This window comes from Musca autumnalis, unplaced genomic scaffold (assembly GCF_047663935.1).
Source record: "Musca autumnalis isolate F117 unplaced genomic scaffold, ASM4766393v1 scaffold_2, whole genome shotgun sequence".
NCBI classification, from domain to species: Eukaryota; Metazoa; Arthropoda; class Insecta; order Diptera; family Muscidae; genus Musca; species Musca autumnalis.
Window position 1 is genome coordinate 105,002,050 of NW_027411755.1, and position 27,928 is coordinate 105,029,977.

General features: G+C 33.6%; 1 protein-coding gene across 4 annotated transcripts in view; it reads left to right on the top strand.

The window, feature by feature from the left end:
- The window catches only part of Frmd5 (FERM domain containing), a 424,373-nt gene that overhangs the window by 237,938 nt on the left and 158,507 nt on the right, over positions 1–27,928 (top strand). For all 4 annotated transcript variants that reach the window (XM_073968663.1, XM_073968664.1, XM_073968665.1 and 1 more), the window contains one exon: positions 25,113–25,155. In XM_073968663.1, coding sequence (XP_073824764.1) covers positions 25,113–25,155 — 43 coding nt within the window. The remainder of the gene's footprint in view (positions 1–25,112; positions 25,156–27,928) is intronic.

Genomic DNA, 27,928 nt, shown 5'->3' on the forward strand with positions numbered 1-27,928 from the left:
TATGGGTACAGAAAGCACTAAATTCGGTACAATTTGAATTTTAGTAAACGGATAGTGTTGGAATTAGGAATTAAGATTACTGTAGGAGTGTAGTATTGAGGAAATTTTTAAAAGTCGTACGTGTGCGTACGAGAAGTACTAAATGGTACTAAATATGGTACAATGTGGATTTGGGTGAACGGGTAGAGCTGGAATCCTGAAATTTTTGTTTGGGAAAGAAATGGTACTAAATTTGATACAATTTGCATTCGGGTGAATTAATAGAGCTGGAATCCTGAAATTTGGAATTACGATTACAGTCGAAGAGTAGGATTCAGGTTGTTTTGAAAAAGCAAACTTATGGTTACGAAAAGCACTAAATGGTACTAAATTTAGTACAATTTGTATGTAGGTGAACAGATAGCGGTGGAATCCTGCAATTTGAAAGTATGATTATTGTAGCCCTGTTGCGTTGAGGAAGTTTTGAAAATTGGTACGAAAATTCTAAATTGTTCTAAATTGAGTACAATTTTAATTTGGTTTAACGGATAGAGTTTGAATCCTGAAATTTGGAAGTAAGATTACTACTAAAGTGAAGGATTGAGGTAGTTTTGGAAAATCTTTCTTATGGGTACGAAGAGTTTGACTTGATACTAAGTTTGGTACAATTTGGAATTGGACGAACGGATACAGCTGGAATCTTGAGATTTGGAATTACTGTAATTATTATGGAATTTACTGTAATTATTTTGTATTAATGTCCGTGTATGGCTGAGATATGTCGTCGAAATACGTACCATAAGTATACGAAAATTACTTAATGGTACTCAATTTGTTTTTGGGTGTAGGGACAGTGCTGGAATTTTTATTTTTTGGAGTTAGGGTGTGTATTGGTGTGCAACGTTGATCTCGCTGTTAATGTGTAAGGGTGAGATACGGCTGATCTTTTTTAAAAACGAACTTAAGGGGTACGTACAGTACTAAGATAAAAATAAATATTGATTAAAATTGGTATTAGTGCGACCAAATTTTCAGTGTTTGTCATTTCCATATTATATATTCTTTATTTGTTTTTTTATATCCTTTCCGCATACGAAGTAGCGGGCATTTTGCTAGTAAATAAATAAAAATATACACATTGAAGAAAAGTTACAGGCCAAAACAGAGGACGGGAATTTGTAATACTTCAACAAAAAATTCAACTAATTTTAAGAGCTTATACACTTGCAAATTTAAAAAAAATTATTTTTTTTGGCGTTGCCCTCTGTAGTTCGAAGTCGGATGAGGGATTTATAGCAAAAACTATCTATTTAAAAATAAGAGTACGAGAAGAGTTTTTCATTGGGAATCCCCATCTCTGGAATTTCTACATTTGTCTGGAAATGTTGTGTACTAAAAACGGGCTGTATGTATGTAGCATATAAGAGAAGTAATACCCGGGGAAACCCTAATTATTAACTTCTTATTGAGGACACAATAAATATGCTGATCGGTTTATTCGTTTTCGATTGTTTCGTTTAACTTCGGTTTGGATTACGTATGTAGTCACAAAACAAATCAAAAATAGAGGACATAGAGTACGTCCAATAAAAATAGAGAACAAATATAGTACGTTAAAAAAATATAGTACGGACGCCTTAAATATAGTACTGTACTCTACAATAGAGTACGGTTGGTCACCGTATCCATTGTACATTTTAGTTTTTTACGTTCCGGATCCAAACATACACTCCTCGTTAAAATCCATCTACTAAAACGCGAGTTACGAGAAATTCCAAAGGAGAAAAATAACCTAAAATTGTTTTTGAAAATGTTGCGTATTTTATCGCGTTTCTGCGGATCTTTTCCACTGCAAAGGAAAAACTTGTGCAGCATCTTCGTTTTAGCGGAAACACAGATTTGAAATCTTCACTGATAAGGAAGCTACATTCATTTTATCCCAAAAAATAGTGTGTGATGCTACATCCGTGGTTCTTGATTGACCGCCTTCAAATAGATATATATCGATGTAGATTTTCATGGTGGACACTGAAATCGGATGCGGACAAAAATTGTATGCACTTTGCGCAAATTAGCGATATTTTATATGTTTTTTAGTGCTAAGATGCAGACGTGCTACATATTAGCCTCCAAATTAAATTTCGAAAAATATATACAAATTAAAAGATATGGTCTTGCTGTACATGAAAATCACATGCGGACGAAATGATTTTGATAATTACGCGATTTACATGTATTTTAAAATGCATATAAATTAAGATGGGTTGTTTTACCTCTATTTCCATTTCAGAAGCCTTGAGATATATCCTCAGCAACCCAATAATCTTCCTCAATGGAAAAGCTTTAATATGAATGTCAATAAAGCAAAATCCGTCTATTTTATTGGGATATTTAAGCAAAATGAAGGAAGTATTCCTACAGATTTTTACAATATTTTCTACTACATAATGCATGTGAAAAAATATTTTTTCAAACTAAAAATTATTTTTTTACCAAAATTAGTGCTTATTTTGGCTGTAACATCGAAACTATAACGCCAATCTGTATGATTGTAGTCTCATTTAATTCGCCGTGAAGTTTTGATCCACAACAAATTTGTATGTGATTTTATAACCACTTAATGGGCCTTAATTTTGAAAAAAGTTGACTTATATTCAATAATTAATCAATTTAATGTACATTCCGCGACTTCTGTGTAACATTTTGCATTTGTAATCTACTCGCTGAAGTCACTTCGAGAGAACTTTTTTATAACAATTGTGCTCATTAAAATAATTAGCGTTTTTATAATATTTTCTTTCTTAAAAAGCAAAATAAAAGCGCCATAACTTTTGTCCGCAACAACCAGAAATTGGCTCGCGACCAGATTCGTACTGGCAATTTTTTTCTTAACCTACATATCAAAAATCGTTGATGTATCGCGAAAAAGAAATTTATCCTTTTTTCTGAAATGGAATATGAAATAATTGACAATATTCGTGATATACACTTTCATACGACAAAAATGTTCCTCATCGAAATAATGGTATATTTCAGACAATTTGTCAACATCAACTTCGCTCTAATTGACTCTGCGAAAGGTCGAGCCCTCTTATCTCTGAGAGACATATGTTAGAGAATCTCCCCTTTTTGCCCTTATGGAATGTTTATTGGAAACTTGGTATTTAATATAGGTTTAGCCAAATTAAAATCCCCACTTTTAATATAAAAAAATTAAATTAAATTACCAAAATCCCTAAAATGGGGAAATTGGAATATGGAGAATTTCATACATAAAACCGGCAAGAATCCCTAATTTGAAGAGCCACCAACATTTCCAGAGAGAAAAGAAACATTATAGAAAGAATCCGTTCATAAATTTAAAATCCTCAATGAATAACTCGGTTTGACAATGGTCCCGGAGAAATGAAGTGGAAAGTAGCTATTTTTGAATTATATAGTATAAAAGACATAAAAAGCTGTCATTAAAAACAAAACAACAGGCCCGCACCACAGACCGGGGACTGCTGGTAACACAATTAGGTGCTTGGGTGATCATTGATTCCGTGCTTAGTTTGGTGACTCACACTGATGTTTGCGCTTTCAGCTTAGGATACTTTATAGTCTGCAAGCATATTTTCCACTTGCTGTTAAGGGGAAGGTACTATGCCGTTGTTGATGTCTCATATCAACAACCGTTTAGATGTTGTTTCAGGTGTTAATTCTTGGCAAATACATCGTGTTCATAAGATTGTTAATTTTATTGTGCGTTATGTACTTGGATTGAGGCAATCATATTTCGCAGATTGTCATAAAGATTCTGTAAGATAATGAAGGACCTTAACTGTCCCCTTTTAATAAGTTTGTGTTTGATCGAATCTCTAGGAATCCACAATTATTGTTTCCTATATTTTTGCCTGGGAAGCCAGTAGCATATGTTTGCAAATTGAATTACAATTGTTGCCTTCGAAACGTTTTGGAAGTGCTTTTCTTGTCAATAAGAAAATAAAATAATTTTTCTTCTCTCAAACAAAAATTACTTTTTCTTAAATTGCAATTTTTATTGGATATCTTTCATTCCTAAACTTAGTTCAATAATCAGTTTGGTGGATTGTATAGCAGTTAGATAAAATGGCCACATCTTCTATCGATATGTTAAAGATAAAAAGCCCTAAAAAAATTGGGAGATTTACATAAGGAAACACAGACAAGAAATTGTTCAAGCAATGTTAACGATGTTTTGGATAGTAACCGGTAATCGAACTCTGGAAACCTATGTCTTCTTCAAGCAACATTCTGAAGGTAGACGCCAAAAATGTGTGTATTTTAAAACAAAATAATGAATGAAAAAATTTAAACATTTGTGGAATTTGATGAACAGTACATTGAATAATAATTTCGGAAAGTAGTTGTGCTAAGGAAATTAATTATGTCTTCAAAACCTTTTTGACATTGTTGTAACAGATTGCTAATATATATCGACGCCTCCAAACAATAGTATGCTAAGTCAACGTAGCATGTTTTCAAGTTCTTTACATTTTTATATTTAACGTCCTTTAACTTAAATTCTGTCAAATTTTGGTAATGATCGGGCAATCCGAACAGAAGTTATAAACAAATATTTACTTAGCATAGTACTGAAGGTCAAAAAAATTTCCAAACTTTTAGAGCTTGTCCTGCAAAACTCGCTTTTCAGAATTAGCAAACTATTATTTGGAGGTGTCGAACGTCCTTTAACTTAAATTCTGTCTAATTTTGGTAATGATCGGTCAATCCGAACAGAAGTTATAAACAAATATTGACTTAGCATAGTACTGAAGTTCAAAAAAATTTCCAAACTTTGAGAGTTTCTCCTGCAAAACTCACTTTTTAGACTTAGCATACTATTATTTGGAGGTGTCGATATATACCTTAATATTTCTCAAAATAAATGAGAGAGAATTTGGTGTTTTTTTGCATTAGCCTCTCTGAGAGTCCTTCCTTTGGTAAATAAGGTCGGATGAGAACTTTAAAATGTATTTTATTAAATGTGCTTCACCTGTAAAATAAAAGCTATTAATATTAAATATTTTTTTTCAGGAATGCTTACTTTTTCAACTGATTTTTTAAAGGCTGCAAACAGTAAATTGGTTAATGAGTCCATACATTTGTATATTTATTTTAAATCTAATTTTACTATTACTCAAACGACTGCAAAAAAACTTTTCCCATTTCTCTTGTTATTTTGTGTAGAAAATGCTAACATTTATTTACTAATTTTATTTTTCTTCCATAAACCGACAACAAACAAAAATTTGTACATATTAAACAAAAAGACAATATGAAGTGTGTCATTTTGTTTGTTTATCATCATTATTATTGCCTATCAATTTTGCTACGAGAAATTACTCGCAAATTTATGTTCAAAAGCTCGATAATTTTACTCGATAACGAATATTGTGATCCCAACTTTGAGTACTCGGTTCGAAACAACTCGATATCGAATCACAGCATCTTGTAAGCAAGAAGGAAAAAGATTTCTGTACGAATAACAATTGTAAATGGCAAATATAGTCAACTACCGAACATTACGATGCTCAAGTAAGTTCAGATTATTGCGTAAATAACAATAGAAATGGTCAAAATATGGCAAGTTCACAAATCTATTATGCTTACATATGTAAGTTCAGGCTTCTTTTTAGCGGTTCCTGCTAAGAAGAAGAAAAGGTCCTGAAAACACCAAGAATGGACGTTGGATGTTTTCCCGTAGAAATAGAAAACTTAATAACCCGAACCAAAGAAATATTGCTGGAAACACAATATTTCTCCCAGATTGGATTGCGTTAAATTAAAAGAAAATAAAAACACAGAAGGATTCAGGATGTGAATTGAACAGGCAGTAATTCTTATTTTATTGAAAATTGGTAGAAAGATAGTTGTGGAGATCGGTTCTTAACGAACGTAACAATGGTTGAATTGAAAGTGAAGTGGGAGAAAAATATAAAACTGCGAGAAAGCATAGAATACACGATTCAAACAAGAAAATCGGAATGTATAAACATATGTATGTATAGGTGAGCGATAGTGTAAAGGAAAATCGACACAGTGGATGCCAAAAAGCCTGAGTTGCCAGAAGTCGACGGCGACCTCTATGACCCTGAATTTTGCCGTTAACAGGTCATTTGTCGGAGCGCTCCAGAATTAAATTGTACGAAACCTAATGTATTAGATGCACCTTTAGTCAAATATGAAAGACGGAATATTGCACCTAAAGAACCCTCGTTTTGTTTGCCTATATTTCTCTTTAACATTAAATATATGGGTGCTTATTGATTGTGTTTAGCTAATAGACCTTTGGTAAATTTTAGCAAATAAAACAAGGGGTTTATTGCTTTTTCATCCCAACGTTTCGTCGCTTGTTTGGCGACTTCTTCAGGGGACTTATCTATTTAAATATATAAAAATCATAATTTGCAATTTTACAAAAACACCAAGAAAGTACATGAATTAATAACTTACGACTATATTTTTAAATCTTGTTACTTTGATCTTATATTAATTAAACATACATATAAGACAATTAACAAGAATTAAAAGCTAGATCACAGTGAGATTACAATATTGCAATGCCGTAACTGACACTTATGTTGTCAGTGTCTTCTTTTATGTTCATTGTCCTTTCAATATGTTGTTGAATGCGTAAGCTTTCAATCATTAGTCTCTTTTTCTCTTTTCGTTCTTTGTCCAATATTATGACGTTGTCAAAGTCATGTGTGGCCTTTGCTCAGAGCATGTTGTGAGAGTGCTGTCGTTTCTTTTTGTTTCTCAATATCTGATTTGTGTTCTCCCATTCTAATACTCAAAGTTCTTTTTGTTGTCCCAATGTATATTTTGTTGCAATCATCGTCGTTTTTCCCTTTGCAGTTGATTTGATATACAACGTTGTTTTGTTGTTACTTTTCAATTGGATGTAAGTCTGATTTTGTTAGATTATTTTTTTCTCTCTTAATTTTACTTTTGATTTCCTCAATTAAGGAGTGTATAATATTGCCGGGAAAGCTGTTGTTTTGTAAAAAGTTTTTTATTATTTTGGTGTTTTTATTGTGGTATTGTTTGTCACTGATGTTTAGAATTCGGTATATTAAATTTTTGGCAGTATTAAAGATTTGTGATCTTGGTTGTGTTGTATGATAATTTATTATTCTGCCAGAGGATGTATCTTTGCTATACCTGTCAAAGGTGATTGCATCATTGGCTCGAATCAATTTAACGTCTAAATAGGGTATTGTTTTTTCCTTCTCGACCTCTAGTGTAAACTGAATTTTATTGTGAAAATTGTTTAAAGTGTTAAGTATTGTTTCCGCATCGTCCTTGTTGATTATTGCTAAAATATCATCTACATATTTGGTTATGTATTTGATATTTATGTCCTTATGTTGTAGCTCAGCTACTGTGTAGTCAAGTAAATGGTCTAAAACTATATCTGCGATTGTGGGTGAGAGGGGGTTTCCCATTGGCATATCGAAAATTTGATTATACATATATGTTATCATCGAATACAAAATAGTTGTTGTCCTTGAGGCAGAACTTTAAAAGTTGGAGGAAGAGTTTTCTTGGGATTTTGGTGTGGTTTTTGACTTGGTCCCATTTTTCCATTATGATTTTATGATACTAATATATCCGTTTCGGCCAGCTTAATGTCTTTAAGAGTGTGTTTAAGTTCTGCAGAATTCTTTATATTATATTTCGTTGATACTAAGTTCTTTAAAATTTGTCCTAGAAATTTCGAAGTGTTGTAACACGGGACATTAACGGAGGATACTACGGGCCTTAGTGGTATGTTAGGTTTGTGCACTTTAGGCGGCAGGACACTGTAATTTCTTTTTTTCGTATAGATTAATGTAATTCCCTTTGTGTAATTCATAAACCAGATTATTATTAGTTTCTTGTAACTTGTTTGTTGGGCCATTCCTCATTGCTTTTATTGACCAGTATAAAGCTAAGAAAATAGTTTTTAAAATCGTAAATGTATCAAAACGTAAAAGTAAATTGTACCTACAAGATTTTTCGGTACATACTGAGAAGATGACTCTGTTTAAAAATAAAAAAAAAATTGATTTATGTTCGTTTACTCCTCGAGACCTTCGAAATCTCTTGTGTTGCGAAGGCTGTACCCTTATATTGATTTAGATTATATTAAATAGTTCCTGATGCAGTAGAATCTGTAACAAAGTTTGAAACGACGTACTCAAAAAAGAATGTCACCAATACTATTCTTTATTTGGTCACGCTTAGCCACCAATCAGTAATTTGGGAAAGTCTCAATAAAAACAAAAAGAAATACAATGCTGGCGCTGCCAAAAATGGTTTAATAGGTGCAATCGTGCCATTGTGTGTCTTGGGTGTGGTAATGAGCATAGTCAAAAAGAGTGTTCTTTTGAGCCCGGAACTCCTTTTTGCGCATATTGCAAAGAAAGTGCGCATACAGCTAATTGCAGAAGTTATTCCACCTTTAAACATTATAAAGGTATTACGGAAATGAAACGAATGTTATGAGGGCCATTCCTTCCAATTTTGTGCACCAGAAAGTTCATTTGCAAACGATTTGTGTTCACAACCTAAATTAAGTAAAGATTCTGGAAGGCCTCCGTTGATTCAAAAATTTGTATCTCTCGAAAGGGAGTTATGTGGTCAGGAAACAACTGAGAGTAAAGTTGAATGTTTAATTAAAAATTTTAATAGTTTGACCAAAAAACAAGCTAAACGTGATTGTCTCAATTTGTTGCGAGAAGTAGGTCATCATTATGTAAGAACGGTGTTACGCAGCCGCTTATGTGTTACGTTAGACAATAATAACCATACACAAAAACGACATAACACACTGAACAAGAGAAAAGCGAACGACACAAAAACTAAAATAAGTGCTGACGATGGACAGACGGACACAGTCGCTGTGTAGAAGTTGTTGAGTAAAGAAGTGCTGTTTGAAAGAAGTTTTAATTTTATGTTTAACTTTATTTAATTTTACGAACCTAATGTCAATAAAAATAAACTTTGTTTCCAAAACATTCGTTAAAACGTTTTAATTGGAACGAAGGTAAAGGTAACCAAACCTACAATTTGGTGCGTATGTTGTGTAATCTTCTCACCTTTAATGTTGGGTCAGTTGGTCAAGTCTATTAAACACCTTAAAATTTGATAAAGCTTTTATACAGGAAACAAGACTTAGACTTATCGAGTCAAGACCTAGAGTGGGTCAGAGGGTGTCGTTAGAAGATTTCAATATTGTTAGAGATGATAGTGAATTGAGGGTTGCAATAGTTGCAATTATTTCTGGTGTTCAAAAAATTTTATTTGGTTCTATCTATATGCCAACGATCTGCAATAATGAAGTTTTAAGGTAAAGTCTGTCCACAATTAAACAATTTTCTAGGAGTTTCGATGGTTCTATCATAGGTGTTGATTTAAACACCAAGCACACTTCCTGGTGTGAGAATTCGTGCAACTTTAATGGCGCTTATCTTTACAATTGGTTGCAATTGAATTCTTTGTCATTTTTGTGTATTTGCAATAGAACACCATCTTATCATAACGGATAATCTCTCTTGACCACTTTTTAATTTTATGCAATCTTTTATATATTTCTTCACCAAACTTTCAAAATTCTACAATGGCTTCTTTTTCAGACCACTACCCTACAAATCTATGAATCCGTAATATCAACTTTCCCCAGGTGGCGGATAGGGGATTGCTTCCCAGATATGGGTGGTAGGACGGAAATCAAATACGTCCCGCGGACCAACAGGTTGCTGCGTCTGTCTTTAAGTAAAGCGGCAGCAAACAGCGTCTGAACTCCATGAGGAGCGGCTGAAAACAAGATGGAAAACTGTAAACCCTTCAGAAGGCAAAAATCTCCCTTGAAAATCATACAATATGAACAACACAAACCAAAACACACGGCCCTCAGTCTCCGGTCAAACGAGGGTGCTAAGAATCCCCGGAGGTAAAAACAAGCAAAAGCTATACATTGGAACTTGGAATGTCCGAAGTTTATACGAAGTTGGCAAATTAAACAACACAATTAATGAAATGAATCGGTGGACAGAATGCGGCTATTTTGAATCCCAAAATGTTGTAGTATACCACTCAGGAAGTATGGAAGGGATACACAGGAAGGGTGTAGGCATTATCGTTCTGTCCCAATGTCTGAAAGGACTATGGTGATTAAAATCTCAGCAAAGCCCCTGAATTTAAATATTATCCAGGTATATGCCTCTACATGTGATGGAAGTAACGACGAGGTTGAACATTTCTATGATGAAATAGCTCAATTATTAAACATGACGAAATCACATGAAATAACTATAGTTCAAGGCGACTTTAATGCCAAAGTGGGGAATGATGAAGTAAATGGAGTAACTGGAAGGTATGGACTTGGAGAAAGGAATGAGAGATGAGACAGATTAATTCAATTTTGTCAAGAATTTAAGATGGCCATTACAAACACAACATTCCGATTACATCCCAGGAGACTTTATACATGGAGATCACCAGTAGATAACAGAAGGAATATCGTTCGAAATCAAATTGACTTCATAATGATCAACTGCAGATTTAGGTCTTGTGTAACGAAATGCTCAACGTACCCAGGAGCTGATGTACCATCCGACCGCAACCTGTTGATGCTCAATATTCGGCTAAAAATTTTACGAATTAAAAAAGGAAGAAAAAGTCTCACAAGATAAATACTGAGATAATCAATAACCCATTTACCAGAAATGAAGTGAAGATGCAAATTAATAACAAACTGGAAGTCATCGATTCAAACGATGTAGAAAATATATGGAACAAAGTCAAGGACACAATGTGCGAAATAACAAAAAATTATCTTAGAAACTGTACATGAAGAACACAACAAGAATGGATGAACGATAAAATTATGGAGATTCATGAGGAACGAAGGAAATACAAAAACGTTGACTATGAACGTTACTGGGAAATCAACAAGGAAATTCGCACTGCTACCCGAGCTGCAAAAAATGATCTACTCAATCAAAAATGTAGAGAAATTGAACATCTGCAAGACATTCATGATGACTATAATCTACATAAAAAACCAAAAGAGTCTGCAGGAGTGTATAGGAAGGCATCACCAGCATTACTAATGGATGACAACAATCAGCCAATTTTCGAGACATTACACATAAAGGGTCGATGGAAAAACTATATTGAACAATTATTCACAGACGATCAACGATCAAGAAATGATCAGAACACAAATAATTATATAACGGGAAACCCAATCACTACAGCCGAAGTAGAATATGCGATTCAATCGATAAAAGATAAAAAATCAACAGGACCCGACGAAATTCCTTCCGAAATCTTAAAATTAATTGATGGAAACAACATCTCACTCATTACACGACTTTTTAATCATGTGTATGGTACTGGCCAATATCCAAACGATTGGTTGAAGTCTACTTCCATTGCAATACCAAAAAAATCTAATGCAAAAAAGTGTTGTGACTACAGGCTTATAAGCCTTATGTGCCACATATTAAAAATGTTCCTAAGAATAATTCACAAAAGAATTTACTCCAGATGTGAAAGAGTTATGGGAGAGTCCCAATTCGGCTTCAAGGAAGGTATGGGTACCAGAGAAGCCCTACTATCCATCCAATTACTTGTACAGAAATGCAGGGATGTCCACAAAGATGTTTATATATGCTTTATCGATTATGAAAAGGCATTTGATACCGTCCAACACGAGAAATTGATTAATATACTGAGGGAAATAGGAATAGAAGAAAACGAAATTAGGTGCATACAGAATCTATATTGGAACCAAACTGCAAGAATCGAAATAAATGATGAGCTGACTGACGACATTCCCATATCAAAAGGAGTCAGGCAAGGGTGCATTCTATCACCGCTCCTCTTTAATATATATTCCCAAAAAATATTTCATGAGTCAATCGAAGGAGAACGAATTGGAATAAGAGTTCAGGGTAAAATTATAAATAACATACGGTACGCTGATGATACCACAATTATTGCCGGCAGTATATCTGTGTTACAACAACTTCTAGACAAGCTCACGTACGTAAGTGAAACATATGGCCTCAAAATAAATACAAAACAAAGATGCAAGTTATGAAACGTCACTAAGTATTGAAGATGAACTTGTCGAACGTGTAAAAACTTTTAAATACCTTGGCGTTTCAATTAACGACCAATGGAATATTTCAAACGAAATAAAGCGCAGAGTAGAGATGGCCAGAAACGCCTTTTTTAAATACAAACAAGTAAAAAAGCATTAAGTTCGGCCGTGCCGAACTTTTCATACCCTCCACCATAAAATATTCTGATCTAAAATGGAATAATTAGTTTTCATTCCTGTTCCCAACTTTAAGTGGGTACGTTAAAATGTCAGATAATGTACATAAAATGCTTCATTCGGGAGACCCTTTTTTATGGTGCCTATATCTAACTATGTATGTTGATAATCGGTCTGAAAATGTAACTAAAAACGTCAAAATACCAATAATCAGCGGGCACCGTTATATGGGGGCTATACCAAAAAGTGGACCTATGTCCACAAGTTTTATTATATAAGTTTAGTGACATTTAAGAACCGTAAATGTCAAATTATAGCTACATCGGTCCGAAAATGTAGCTAAAAACGTCAAAATACCGTAAATCGGGGGTACCGTTCTATGGGGGCTATACCAAAACGTGGACCTATGTCCACAACTTTTGTTATATAAGTTTATTGATACTTAAGAACACTAAATGTCAAATTATAGCTACATCGGTCCGAAAATGTAGCTAAAAACGTCAAAATACCGTAAATCGGGGGTACCGTTCTATGGGGGCTATACCAAAACGTGGACCTATGTCCACAACTTTTGTTATATAAGTTTATTGATACTTAAGAACCCTAAATGTCAAATTATAGCTAAATCGGTCTGAAAATGTAGCTAAAAACGTCAAAATACCGTAAATCTGGGGGTACCGTTATATGGGGCTATACCAAAACGTGGACCTATGTCCACAAGTTTTGTCGTATAAGTTTATTGACATTTAAGAACTTTAAATGTCAAATTATAGCTACATCGGTCTGAAAATGTAGCTAAAAACGTCCAAATACCGTAAATCGGGGGTTTTATGGGGGCTATACCAAAACGTGGACCTATGTCCACAACTTTTGTTATATAAGTTTATTGATACTTAAGAACCCTAAATGTCAAATTATAGCTAAATCGGTCTGAAAATGTAGCTTAAACCTTCAAAATACCGTAAATCGGGGGGTAGCGTTATATGGGGGCTATACCAAAACGTGGACCTATGTCCACAACTTTTGTTATATAAGTTTATTGACATTTAAGAACCCTAACTATCAAATTATAGCTACATCGGTCTGAAAATGTAGCTAAAAACGTCAAAATACCGCAAATCGGGGGGTACCGTTATATGGGGGCTATACCAAAACTTGGACCGATATAGCCTATCTTCGAACTTGATCTTCCGACGGCTAAAAAAATGGTATTCCCCAATTTTCAGCGAAATCGGTCAACAAATGCGACCTGTATGTTGCGAACGGACGGACGGACATGCATAAATCGACTCAGAAAGTGATTCTATTTATATCCCTAGAAGGAACTATGGGTCTATCTCGCTTCCTTTTGTATGTTACATACAAATGCACTAACACATAATACCCCTTACCACATAGTGGTGTAGGGTATAAAATCACTTACAAATCATGAATTAAGCCTCGCAACCAAGTTAAGATTCGTCAAATGTTATATTTGGTCTATACTATTATATGCCGTAGAAACTTGGACCATCAAAAGTGCAGATCAAAAAAGAATTGAAGCATTTGAAATGTGGGTCTATAGAAGAATACTTAAGATACCCTATACATCGCACATTTCAAACCAAGACGTTCTCAGACGAATGATTGTCGACAGACAACTCTTACACGCGGCCAAATCGAGAAAAATCGCATACCTTGGGCACCTGATGAGAAGTGACAAATACAGATTTATACAATGCATTATTAAATGCAACATAGAAGGACAACAACCAAGAGGCAGAAGAGAGATATACTGGCTAAGTAACATCCAAAAGTGGACAGGATACAGAGATGAAACAAATCTGCTACATGCTGCTAAAAATCGAGAGCTGTCTATAAGTTCATAAAATAAAATAACAGAACATGTATATGTGATATATATAAATGTAATGTATACTATTGTATGATCGCTTTATATCCGAATAACGGATCCGCAAATAAAGAAGAAGAATATTAACTTTAATATAATTTTAAAGCAGCAACACTTATATGAGTGATTGTGTTTTTGATGTGATTTACTCAATTTTGGGGGATAGAAATTAACGAAAATATAAGCGGAGTTTAAGAAATAACGAAATAGATTACTTTATTCAGGAACATAGCACTTCAATGGGATTCTTGCTTCTATTCATTCCGAAAATATTAAAGTACCAAATAAAACTTTCTTTTTGTCAGAAGAGGTTAAAAGGTTGTACAAAGATAGATATGCATGGTAAAACAACTTCAAGCGATTATTTATTAAGTTCTATGCTATGCTATATGCTATTTTGGCAAAACAAATAGAGCTGCCTAAGATTCTAATTGAAAACGAATATATATAGGACAATCCAACGAATTTAATTAAAAATTGCAGAATATACGACCGGGTTCTAGAGCGTAAAAACAATTTATTAATATGTTAGTCCCTCGCCTTCTCTCAGAATAATGCCGGAGATGGAAGATTCACTTCAGATAAGATAATAAATCACCTGTTACAATTTTTAGCGACGATAGCTCTGCGTTAAATAAAAAACTCACCTGAGTTTTTACCTACCAACGACCCTGTAAAAATTGTCAAAACTATTAATATTTGATTAAAAGATTTCCAGTAACTAGAAAATTTTTCGAAAAAGTTATGAAATGTTTGTTTTGTTTTAGTTGAAGATTCAATCATATGATTGTTTAAGAGTCTGGAGTTTCCCCCATTGGCTTAACTTCATCACTTTCCTCTTTGCAGAGAAAAATGTTTACAAAACGCACTGACAGCTTGCAAAATTTACTGATCGCTACCAATATCATGATTTCATCCCGGCGAAGGGAATTATCTATTGGCTTTTCAGTTTTTGAAATGATGATTTTTTAGTGAAAACCTGAACTCTTTAAGCATCGAGTATTCTCATGTTAATGAGAATGATGCTCACTTTTCGGCTTTCCCAAAAAAAACACCAGAACAAAATATTTGCAAGCTGACAGCACGATTCAACTAAGAAATCATCGATTTCTGTTAAGTTGAAATAACATCAACACAGTTACCTGTGAGTATGTCGTTGGAATTTTATTTACAAAATTCCGTTTTGCGCGAGCCTTCGCTGTTTTTTGTTTGTTTTGTTTTAGTTGAAGATTCAATCATATGATTGTTTAAGAGTCTGGAGTTTCCCCCATTGGCTTAACTTCATCACTTTCCTCTTTGCAGAGAAAAATGTTTACAAAACGCACTGACAGCTTGCAAAATTTACTGATCGCTACCAATATCATGATTTCATCCCGGCGAAGGGAATTATCAATTGGCTTTTCAGTTTTTGAAATGATGATTTTTTAGTGAAAACCTGAACTCTTTAAGCATCGAGTATTCTCATGTCAATGAGAATGATGCTCACTTTTCGGCTTTCCCAAAAAAACACCAGAACAAAATATTTGCAAGCTGACAGCACGATTCAACTAAGAAATCATCGATTTCTGTTAAGTTGAAATAACATCAACACAGTTACCTGTGAGTATGTCGATGGAATTTTATTTACAAAATTCCGTTTTGCGCGAGCCTTCGCTGTTTTTTGTTTGTTTTGTTTTAGTTGAAGATTCAATCATATGATTGTTTAAGAGTCTGGAGTTTCCCCCATTGGCTTAAATTCATCACTTTCCTCTTTGCAGAGAAAAATGTTTACAAAACGCACTGACAGCTTGCAAAATTTACTGATCGCTACCAATATCATGATTTCATCCCGGCGAAGGGAATTATCAATTGGCTTTTCAGTTTTTGAAATGATGATTTTTTAGTGAAAACCTGAACTCTTTAAGCATCGAGTATTCTCATGTTAATGAGAATGATGCTCACTTTTCGGCTTTCCCAAAAAAACACCAGAACAAAATATTTGCAAGCTGACAGCACGATTCAACTAAGAAATCATCGATTTCTGTTAAGTTGAAATAACATCAACACAGTTACCTGTGAGTATGTCGTTGGAATTTTATTTACAAAATTCCGTTTTGCGCGAGCCTTCGCTGTTTTTTGTTTGTTTTGTTTTAGTTGACAACGACATACTCACAGGTAACTGTGTTGATGTTATTTCAACTTAACAGAAATCGATGATTTCTTAGTTGAATCGTGCTGTCAGCTTGCAAATCTTTTGTTCTGGTGTTTTTTTGGGAAAGCCGAAAAGTGAGCATCATTCTCATTAACATGAGAATACTCGATGCTTAAAGAGTTCAGGTTTTCACTAAAAAATCATCATTTCAAAAACTGAAAAGCCAATTGATAATTCCCTTCGCCGGGATGAAATCATGATATTGGTAGCGATCAGTAAATTTTGCAAGCTGTCAGTGCGTTTTGTAAACATTTTTCTCTGCAAAGAGGAAAGTGATGAAGTTAAGCCAATGGGGGGAAACTCCAGACTCTTAAACAATCATATGATTGAATCTTCAACTAAAACAAAACAAACAAAAAACAGCGAAGGCTCGCGCAAAACGGAATTTTGTAAATAAAATTCCAACGACATACTCACAGGTAACTGTGTTGATGTTATTTCAACTTAACAGAAATCGATGATTTCTTAGTTGAATCGTGCTGTCAGCTTGCAAATATTTTGTTCTGGTGTTTTTTTGGGAAAGCCGAAAAGTGAGCATCATTCTCATTAACATGAGAATACTCGATGCTTAAAGAGTTCAGGTTTTCACTAAAAAATCATCATTTCAAAAACTGAAAAGCCAATTGATAATTCCCTTCGCCGGGATGAAATCATGATATTGGTAGCGATCAGTAAATTTTGCAAGCTGTCAGTGCGTTTTGTAAACATTTTTCTCTGCAAAGAGGAAAGTGATGAAGTTAAGCCAATGGGGGAAACTCCAGACTCTTAAACAATCATATGATTGAATCTTCAACTAAAACAAAACAAACAAAAAACAGCGAAGGCTCGCGCAAAACGGAATTTTGTAAATAAAATTCCAACGACATACTCACAGGTAACTGTGTTGATGTTATTTCAACTTAACAGAAATCGATGATTTCTTAGTTGAATCGTGCTGTCAGCTTGCAAATATTTTGTTCTGGTGTTTTTTTGGGAAAGCCGAAAAGTGAGCATCATTCTCATTAACATGAGAATACTCGATGCTTAAAGAGTTCAGGTTTTCACTAAAAAATCATCATTTCAAAAACTGAAAAGCCAATTGATAATTCCCTTCGCCGGGATGAAATCATGATATTGGTAGCGATCAGTAAATTTTGCAAGCTGTCAGTGCGTTTTGTAAACATTTTTCTCTGCAAAGAGGAAAGTGATGAAGTTAAGCCAATGGGGGAAACTCCAGACTCTTAAACAATCATATGATTGAATCTTCAACTAAAACAAAACAAACAAAAAACAGCGAAGGCTCGCGCAAAACGGAATTTTGTAAATAAAATTCCAACGACATACTCACAGGTAACCGTGTTGATGTTATTTCAACTTAACAGAAATCGATGATTTCTTAGTTGAATCGTGCTGTCAGCTTGCAAATATTTTGTTCTGGTTTTTTTTTTGGGAAAGCCGAAAAGTGAACATCATTCTCATTAACATGAGAATACTCGATGCTTAAAGAGTTCAAGTTTTCACTAAAAAATCATCATTTCAAAAACTGAAAAGCCAATTGATAATTCCCTTTGCAGGGATGAAATCATGATATTGGTAGCGATCAGTAAATTTTGCAAGCTGTCAGTACGTTTTGTAAACATTTTTCTCTGCAAAGAGGAAAGTGATGAAGTTAAGCCAATGGGGGAAACTCCAGACTCTTAAACAATCATATGATTGAATCTTCAACTAAAACAAAACAAACAAAAAACAGCGAAGGCTCGCGCAAAACGGAATTTTGTAAATAAAATTCCAACGACATACTCACAGGTAACTGTGTTGATTTTATTTCAACTTAACAGAAATCGATGATTTCTTAGTTGAATCGTGCTGTCAGCTTGCAAATATTTTGTTCTGGTGTTTTTTTGGGAAAGCCGAAAAGTGAGCATCATTCTCATTAACATGAGAATACTCGATGCTTAAAGAGTTCAGGTTTTCACTAAAAAATCATCATTTCAAAAACTGAAAAGCCAATTGATAATTCCCTTCGCCGGGATGAAATCATGATATTGGTAGCGATCAGTAAATTTTGCAAGCTGTCAGTGCGTTTTGTAAACATTTTTCTCTGCAAAGAGGAAAGTGATGAAGTTAAGCCAATGGGGGAAACTCCAGACTCTTAAACAATCATATGATTGAATCTTCAACTAAAACAAAACAAACAAAAAACAGCGAAGGCTCGCGCAAAACGGAATTTTGTAAATAAAATTCCAACGACATACTCACAGGTAACTGTGTTGATGTTATTTCAACTTAACAGAAATCGATGATTTCTTAGTTGAATCGTGCTGTCAGCTTGCAAATATTTTGTTCTGGTGTTTTTTTGGGAAAGCCGAAAAGTGAGCATCATTCTCATTAACATGAGAATACTCGATGCTTAAAGAGTTCAGGTTTTCACTAAAAAATCATCATTTCAAAAACTGAAAAGCCAATTGATAATTCCCTTCGCCGGGATGAAATCATGATATTGGTAGCGATCAGTAAATTTTGCAAGCTGTCAGTGCGTTTTGTAAACATTTTTCTCTGCAAAGAGGAAAGTGATGAAGTTAAGCCAATGGGGGAAACTCCAGACTCTTAAACAATCAAAGTTATAAAATCTAAAATGAATATTGGAGTTCCTACTTCATATATTTCATTTAGGTTTTAAGTCAGGACAATCGGGCAAACTAAACTTAGAAGATAAGTAATTTCCATTCTTTAAATAAACGATTTTGAAATTAGTACATTTACGATTTGGGAAACATCACACCTCTGTTCACTTATACGATGAATCGTATAGCTGGTTTTATTTCTCGGTTAGATCTTTCCCCCAACCCTTTAATTGAAAATGTTTTAGCAAACCAATCTAATTTTAACTGGTCAAACACCTACTATCTTTCATCGTTAGACAATTGTGAGAGTGAGTTGGTTGCCAATTCGCTTTCTGGAATTCCAAATTTTTATACAAAAACCTCATAGGGGTTGATTTGCTAGTTGTACTTGTGTTTTTCAACTTTTTATTTAGTTTTAGGTTTTAGTTTGTAGTTTGTAAGTTCTATTTATAAGTATAACATTGTGCTACACCACAAAAATGCCGAGGTTCTCATGCACCAAAAAATTGCATAATTCATTAATTTTTTGACTCGGCGTCCGAACGTCTATAAACATTAGGTCCCATATCACTGAGCTAATATGGATCAGGCGCACTCGCTCATTCTATGATGTTTGTGGAACAATTATAACGAAAGAAAAATAATAGAAATCCGTGGTGAAATGTAGAAGTTATGGCCGTTTAAAATTAAAAATTCAAGATATTAAATTTTCTCTTAAAAATGACTTTACGAAGTGATCTGGAAAACCCATAGGTATTTTCGTTTTCCATTGACTCCAACAAAAAAGATTTGATGCACCCCTGCATATTTTTCCCTCGACATTTGTAGCACAGTGTAATTATCGGAGTTTTCCCTTCCTGTAATGTTAACGCTATGAGCAAGCGTGAGATACTTAAATATTGTACACTATATTATTAAAAAAACGAGTTGAATCCTTTTATTGCTATTAAAATAATACATTACAGTTTATGTATTTCCAAATTATGTTTGTAATCCGTTCAATGCTTCGTTAATTGTCTCAATAAATTTCAATTCAATTTGCACTAACTTTATTGTATTATCCTCAATTATAATATAGATAGTAGGTGGGTTATGACGTTTTTACAGCCTTGTATTCCAGTATCATATTTTTATGAGTTTTCACCTAAGATTAGATAAAATCTTAATTATAAGGTGACTCGATAAAACAGCTCACACACAAAGTCATTTGAAAATTTTATATATTCGCTTGTTTGACAAAGTTTTGAAGTCACTGTAAGCAGATATATGACTGAAAATAAATAAAGCCACACGACGTAACCAAAATGACACAAACCTTTTGTTACTCACTAAATTTATCATCATATTATTACATACATATAAATCAGTTTGTATCATATTTAATTTTCTTTCATATACAATATCAATTAAAAGTGATTTGTGCGGGACATCTTTACATGTTTAACTGGAATAAAGTTATTAGTTATTGCTTAAGCTGGAGTATTCCCCCAATGGCTTAACTTCATTTATTACCCTCTATTACAGAGCGTAATGTTTTTCTAAACGAACTGAAAACTGAACTTATTAGAAAAAGTGTCATTCATTCTTGTAAGAGGAAATAACTTTTTTAAATTTTTTTCATTTCATATTATTTTTTCAAAAACAAAAAATAAATAAAAATTAAGAATAAACGTTATTTTAGTCATTAATATGTAGAAGTTAGTTCATTTCTATTGATTTTGGTAATGGTCGGATATTATTCAGGGGCCGGAATGTGGAAAAAAAAACTTATTAGGAGAAAAGGCCAACGTTTTTTTTTTCAAAGCGAATATCTCCCTTCCCTTTTTCCATTTTTTGCGCAATCACACTACAGGTCGGAATTTTGAGGGTTGATGCGGGTCTCACATTGAAAGAATCCTATTGATGGTTGGCGTACATCCCACTTTTCAATTTTTTTATTTAAGTTGTACTGACCATGCACTTATTTGCGTTTCAACAAAATTGGCCTGTATTAATGAAGACATTCAGAGTAAAGGCGCTAAGTTATCCCAATTTTAATATTTCGAATTTTAACAGTCAAAAGCTTATCCACAGGGGTAGTAGTGTAGGGTATCACATACGAGCCCTAACCACTATTAATTCGTACACCAGGTATTTTTTCACTATTTAACATGAAACTTAATTAACATCAAATGTTTGTCTAAAGAGAATAAATTTTCATAAATCTTTGTAGGATTCATTTTTTAGGCACAATAATATACTGGTTAACTGTTTTTCCATCGATTGGAAAATAAATATGGCCTATAAGGCGATTTTCGGAAAATTCGTTTTTGGTCCCCATACAAAGTACTATGAAAAATAAAGAGCGGCCAGGGGACACGGGTTATCGTTAACCGATCGTCATAAATTTTTGTAGAGATCATTTTTTCATCGATTGGACCATAATTGCGGCCTTTAGAAAATGTTCGTGAAAATGCACCTTTGACCCTATACAAATTACTATGGAAACAAAGATCGCTCGGTAGATACGGGTTAACGTTAACCAATCCCCGTAAAATTTCATATATAAGGTTTTTGCATCAAATGGAAACAAATTTAGGAGCTAGGAGCTCCAAAATAAAAATATTTTGTTTTTTTGGGTCGCCCTAATATACAAACTTTAATAACACATTGTTGAAATATGCTCTGTGTACGAATTAATAGTGGTTAGGGCTCGTAGTCGGCCTCGACCCGACTATGCAACTTTAATGGCGCTAATCTTTACAATTGGTTGCAATTGAATTCTGTGTCATTTTAGTGTATTTGTAATACAGCACCACCTTATCCTAATGGATAATCTCTCTTGATCACGTTTTAATTTTATGCAATCTTTTAGATATTTCTTCACCAAACTTTCAAAATTCTACAATGGCTTCTTTTTCAGACCACTACCTTACAAATTTATGAATCTGTAATATTAACTTTAATATAATTTTAAAGCAGCAACACTTATATGAGTGATTGTGTTTTTGATGTGATTTACTCAATTTCTATCCCCTAAATAAGTGAAATTTAAGAAATAACGAAATAGATTACTTTATTCAGGAACATAGCACTTCAATGGGATTCTTGTCTTCTATTCACTCCGAAAATATTAAAGTACCAAATAAAAATTTCTGTTTGTCAGAAGAGGTTAAAAGTTTGTACAAAGATAGATATGCATGGCAAAAAAACTTCAAGCGATTATTTATTAAGTTCTGGCCGGTCGCGTCCAGAATATGCGATTTTGGCAAAGCAAATAGAGCTGCTTAAGATGATTAAAAATTAAAAACGAATCGCTATTAAACAATCCAACGCATTTAATAAGAAAATGCAGAATATACGACCGGGTTCTAGAGCGTATAAACAATTTAATAATATGTTGGTCCACTCGCCTTCTCTCAGAATAATGCCGGAGATAGAACATTCATTCAGATAAGATAAAAAATCACCTGTTACAACTTTTAGCGACGATAGCTCTGCGTTAAATATAAAAAACTCACCTGAGTTTTTGCCTACCAACGACCCTGTAAAAATTGTCAAAACTATTAATATTTCATTAAAAGATTTCCAGTAACTAGAAAATTGTTCCAAAAAGTTATGAAATCTAAAATGAATATTGGTGTTCCTACTTCATATATTTCATTTAGGTTTTAAGTCAGGGCAATCGGGCAAACTAAACTTAGAAGACAATGTGTTATGTAACTTAACCCAGATATGCCCATTCCTTGATCGTGATCATTTTAAAAGTATTTTTATATTATTTTAGAAGCAAATGTGAAATAATAACAGAATGTTTATATGTTTTTTAAAAATTTTTTGAAAAAAGTGGTTTTTGAAGCCACTTTTGGACACAGGGTTTTATCTTATAACTGGGAGTTATGGGACACAAAACATTTGACATATAGTCCAAAGACACCTTTTCGGCATCTAGTTAACGTTTTTTCGTAGTAGGTTCCACATCGTGTATGTTTTCGTTATAAAACTACCCAATAATTAATCGGTCATAACGCAAATCATTGTAAAAACTGAGCGATAGGTGGCAACTTCGATGAACTAGACCTCAAAACTCAAAAATAGTAGCTCAAAATAATGAAATCACATAATATCCCAAGAGCTACAGATGTGTACTGAGTATATCACCAAAATAAACGGTACTTTGATAAACATAACATATCAAATTAGCAAGAATTTTGTGTGTCCTATATATAGGACGTTGGGCATATCTGGGTTAAGGCAAAAACGGTGCACAGTAGCAGTAGCATTGGATGTTGAAAATAATAAACACTGGGTTTAAACCAAATGTTATAAGGGTTTATCTGTCTGGTTCAGAGTCGGCTTTGGATGCAGTGAATTGTGGTGTGGCTCTTGGCCCACACTTCTACATATATATGAGTAATTTCCCTCATCGGTCTCTAGATTGTCAGGTGATTTTGTATGCGGATGCTGATTTGCTTTACTCCCATATCCCAAAAACTTTCCAATCTTGAGAGAAAAAATCTGCGTTTGTGTATATGTAAAATTTTCCAGTCTTTAAATAAACGGCTTTGAAATTGGTTTTATTTCTAGGTTAGCTCTTTCCCCCAAACCTGTAATTGAAAATGTTTTAGCAAACCAATCTAATTTTAACTGGTCAAACACCTACTATCTTTCATCGTTAGACAATTGTGAAAGTGAGTTGGTTGCCAATTCGCTTTCTGGAATTCCAAATTTTTATACAAAAACCTCATAGGGGTTGATTTGCTATTTGAACTTGTTTTTCAACTTTTTATTTAGTTCTAGGTTTAAGTTTTAATATGTAGTTTGTAAGTTCTAGTTATAAGTATAACATTGTGCTACACGAAAAAATGCAAGGGTTCTCATGCACCATAAAATTGCATAACTCATTAATTTTTTGAAAGCTAACATAATTTCTTTAAAAAAAATAAATAGCTGTACTATTTGGTATATTCTACACAGCATAGAGACCGAAGAAAATCATATTCCTGTTTTTGTTATGCGTTTTTTCGCACCTCAACCACTGTAACTTTCGTGATCTGGAAAACCCACAGGTATTTTCATCTTCCATTGGCTCCAACAAAACCGATTTGGTGCACCCCTGCATATTTTTCCTCGACATTTGTAGCACAGTGTACTTATACAAGCGCGGTATCTCCCATTTTAATCCTTAAATATTGTACACATATTATTAAAAACACGAGTTGAATCCTTTTATTGTTATTAAAATAATACATTACAGTTTATGTATTTCCAAATTATGTTCAATGCTTCGTTAATTGTCTCAATAAATTTCAATCCAATTTGCACTAATTTTATTGTATTATAGTACGTGTATATATGACCAGATTTAACAAACCCACTGGGGTTCAAATGCCAATTGCTTTGCGTATACGTCAAATAAATCCTCATTAAGAAGGTTAACCCTGCAAAAGGCTATAATATAAACATGGCCTTATCCTCAATTATAATATAGATAGTAGGTGGGTTATGACTATTTTACAACCTTGTATTCCAGTATCATATTTTGATGAGTTTTTACCTAAGATTAGATAAAATCTTAATTATAAGGTGACTCGATAAAAACAGCTCACACACAAAGTCATTTGAGAATTTTCTTCTTTTCTTTTTAAGTCACTATAAGCAGATATATGACTGAAAATAAATAAAGCCACACGACGTAAAACAAAAATGCGACAACCTTTTGTTACTCACTAAATTTATCATCATATTATTACATATAAATCATTTTGTATCATATTTAATTTTATTTCATATACAATGTCAATTAAAAGTGATTTGTGCGGGATCTTTTTATATGTTTAACTGGAATAAAGTTATTATAGTCAATTATAGAAAAAGGGTCATTCATTCGTGTAAGAGGAAATAACTTTTTTCAATTTTTTTTCAATTCATAGTATTTTTTCAAATACAAAAAATAATAAAAAATAAAAATTAACAATAAACGTTATTTTAGTCATTAATAGGTAGAAGTTAGTTCATTCCCGCTACAGGAAATCATTTTTGAGAAAAAAGGTCAAACATCCATAACCCTAATATACATATTTTAGGACTCTTTAATTTAAATAAATAAATAAATTTAAATTATTCTTTACTTTTTGGATAATACTCTTTAAAATTAATTTATCGTTTTAGCAATGGTTGGACCTCGGAAAACCAATTTTGAAACAAATAAAAGGTAAGTTAAAATGGTTCTAGAGTTTATATGCTACTTCAATCAACAATGTACAATTCACACTAATAAACACAAGCAAAAGAAAAAGGCGTTAGGTTCTGTCTGGCTGAACTTTTTATACACTCCATCGATGCCGCAGATTTTTTCACGACTCCTACTCCGGAGTCGACTCCAAGGGTGTTTTCCAATACTACTCAAAATTAATAAAATAAGCACAAGTTTCCCATACTTTTTTGGCTTTTTCCTAAGACGTTCCTTGAAAATATCGGGTTTAGATTTTATGGCCTCATGTAAACATGGCTAAATATTGACTTTTTAGAGCAAATCGAGGCAATATCTCAGAAAGCAATTCGAATCTCGTTTAAACCTCTGAACCCAACTAGTAAATAACAGAAAGAAGAAAATATTTGGAAAAATCAGCTCGAAAAACTGCCTCTAAAAATTCCATTATTATGTAAGTTAACGTTACACTCTGATAAACAACTGAGTTCAACGATTGTTGTAACCTGATACTTTATTAATGTGAACGTACTCCAGTACTGCAAGACAGCGAAACAACGTTTGCTGTCGAATAAGCAATATTTGGTAACAGTAATAATCAAAGCTAGGTTCATTGATATTTATATTCATTCTAAGAAACTAACTCGAATAAGCAAGGCACATAGTGCCACCAACAGATTAATTTAATAAAGTAAATAAAATCAGCAAGTGCATAGCACTGAACTAAACACCAAGTGTTTTAATAAAATCACAAGGATCTCCCGGCAACTCAACAAAGTGCGTAGCATTGGATTAGACGAGAAGGCCTTTAATTAAGACAACAGGAATCCTTTTAACTGGCGCCCAACGAGAAGGAAGGACAGCCCCCTAGTAGCGACTGCAAACAGGAATTTTCGTACGAGATAGCTGCCGACCGTGAAACATGAAGTTTGTTATAATAACAGTAAGTTAGTGAAGTAAAAAAATTATTATTAGTAATAAGCATCAAAGAATAAGAACACAAAATTAAATTAAAAATTTATTAAAGTAAACATAACGTAATAATTTCAAAAGAAAGTGATCTTTAATATTAAGTTAAAAAGCGTAAAACAAAAATTAAGAAAGCAACGCAACATAAAATTTTCAAAAGAAAGTGTGTAATAAAAGTAGTAGGCAAATTTGGAATTTATGTTAAGTGACCTGGAGGATTTAATCAGCAAAGTTGAAACTATGAGTGTTTCCAACAATACAACCCAAAATTCTGGTGGCACCACCAAAAAATTCAGCTTTTTCACTGAGAATCAAACAAGTGAGTTGATTAACGTTATAACAGAAACGGTGGCAAACCTTTTAAAAGGTGGGGAGCATAACTGCACTACCGAAGACGTTAATATAAACGCCCCGGAAAACTTATCTGATTGCGAAAAAATTCCCGATATAGTGAAAACTTTAAGAGAATTTTCAGGGAAACCCGGAGAATTCAGCTCCTGGAGAAAGGCAGTTGACAGAATCATGTCCATTTATGAACAACATAAAGGCACAGCAAAATATTTTGCGATTCTTCACACCATTAGGCACAAAATTGTCGGCGAAGCCGACACGGCTTTAAAGTCATATCGAACTCCATTAAATTGGAGGGCAATAAGAAAATGTCTGGTACTTCACTTTTCAGACAAAAGAGATATTTCAACATTGGAATATCAAATGACTGTGTTGGCCCAGGGAAATCAAACGGTGACGGAATTTTATCAGAAGGTTTACCACCATCTATCCCTAATTCTGGATAAGATTGATTGCTTAGAGCTCGGAAAAGAAGCTCTAGATATTTTAACCCAAACATTCAGAGACAAAGCATTAGATACCTTTGTCCGAGGGTTAAACGGAAATCTCCCCAGTTTGTTTAGTGTGACAAATCCAACGAGCTTACCACAGGCATTAAACGCTTGTTTAAAATTAGGTAACCTAGGTGTTCGGATACAACATGCCACAGAAAAGGGTCCGAGGCCCAATAAAAATCTCCAACCAAATCTCCCAAGAAAATTTTATCCTCAATTAACTTTTGAAGCTAACCCACATCATCAAAACTTTAATCATAGGCAAGAATATGCAGGACCAAATTATAACCGAACATTCCAACAACGGCAATATGGAGGTCAACAAGGTTTTCCAAATAATCCTTCAGCAATGCCTCATCCTGGATCCAATCAGTTTGGAGGACATCGACCTCCACTCCCTCCAAAACCGTTACCTCCCATGGATGTTGACCAATCTATTCAAACGAAACAAGTAAATTACCAAAATAGACCACAAACTAGTCGTGCATTTGCGTCCAATTATAAACACCAAGCTTCAGAGAATATCTATCAACCACCCAAACATCAAAGAATGTTTAATATCGAGGCTAACATACAGAACGATTTGTATTCTGACGACCCACAAGAAGATCATTATGAAGTAAATTATGATGACGGAACAGAGACAGAGCAAGACGAGCAATCAGGAATAGTTGATGACGTAAATTTTTTAGATTAACCTCAACGTTGCCGTATTTCCCATACAAAATGAAAAATGGCAACGAATTGAAATTTTTAATAGATACAGGATCAAATAAAAATTACATTAAAAGCAAATTCATCAAAAATCCTCTACCGAACAATAAACCTTTTTCTGTGAATTCTGTTGGCGGAATAATACACATTAACAATCATAGCTTCATTGACATATTCGACTGTGGAACTGAAAAATAGGAAACTTACTTTCTCAACAGTAGTACAAGCTGAAATAAATACAACTAGCG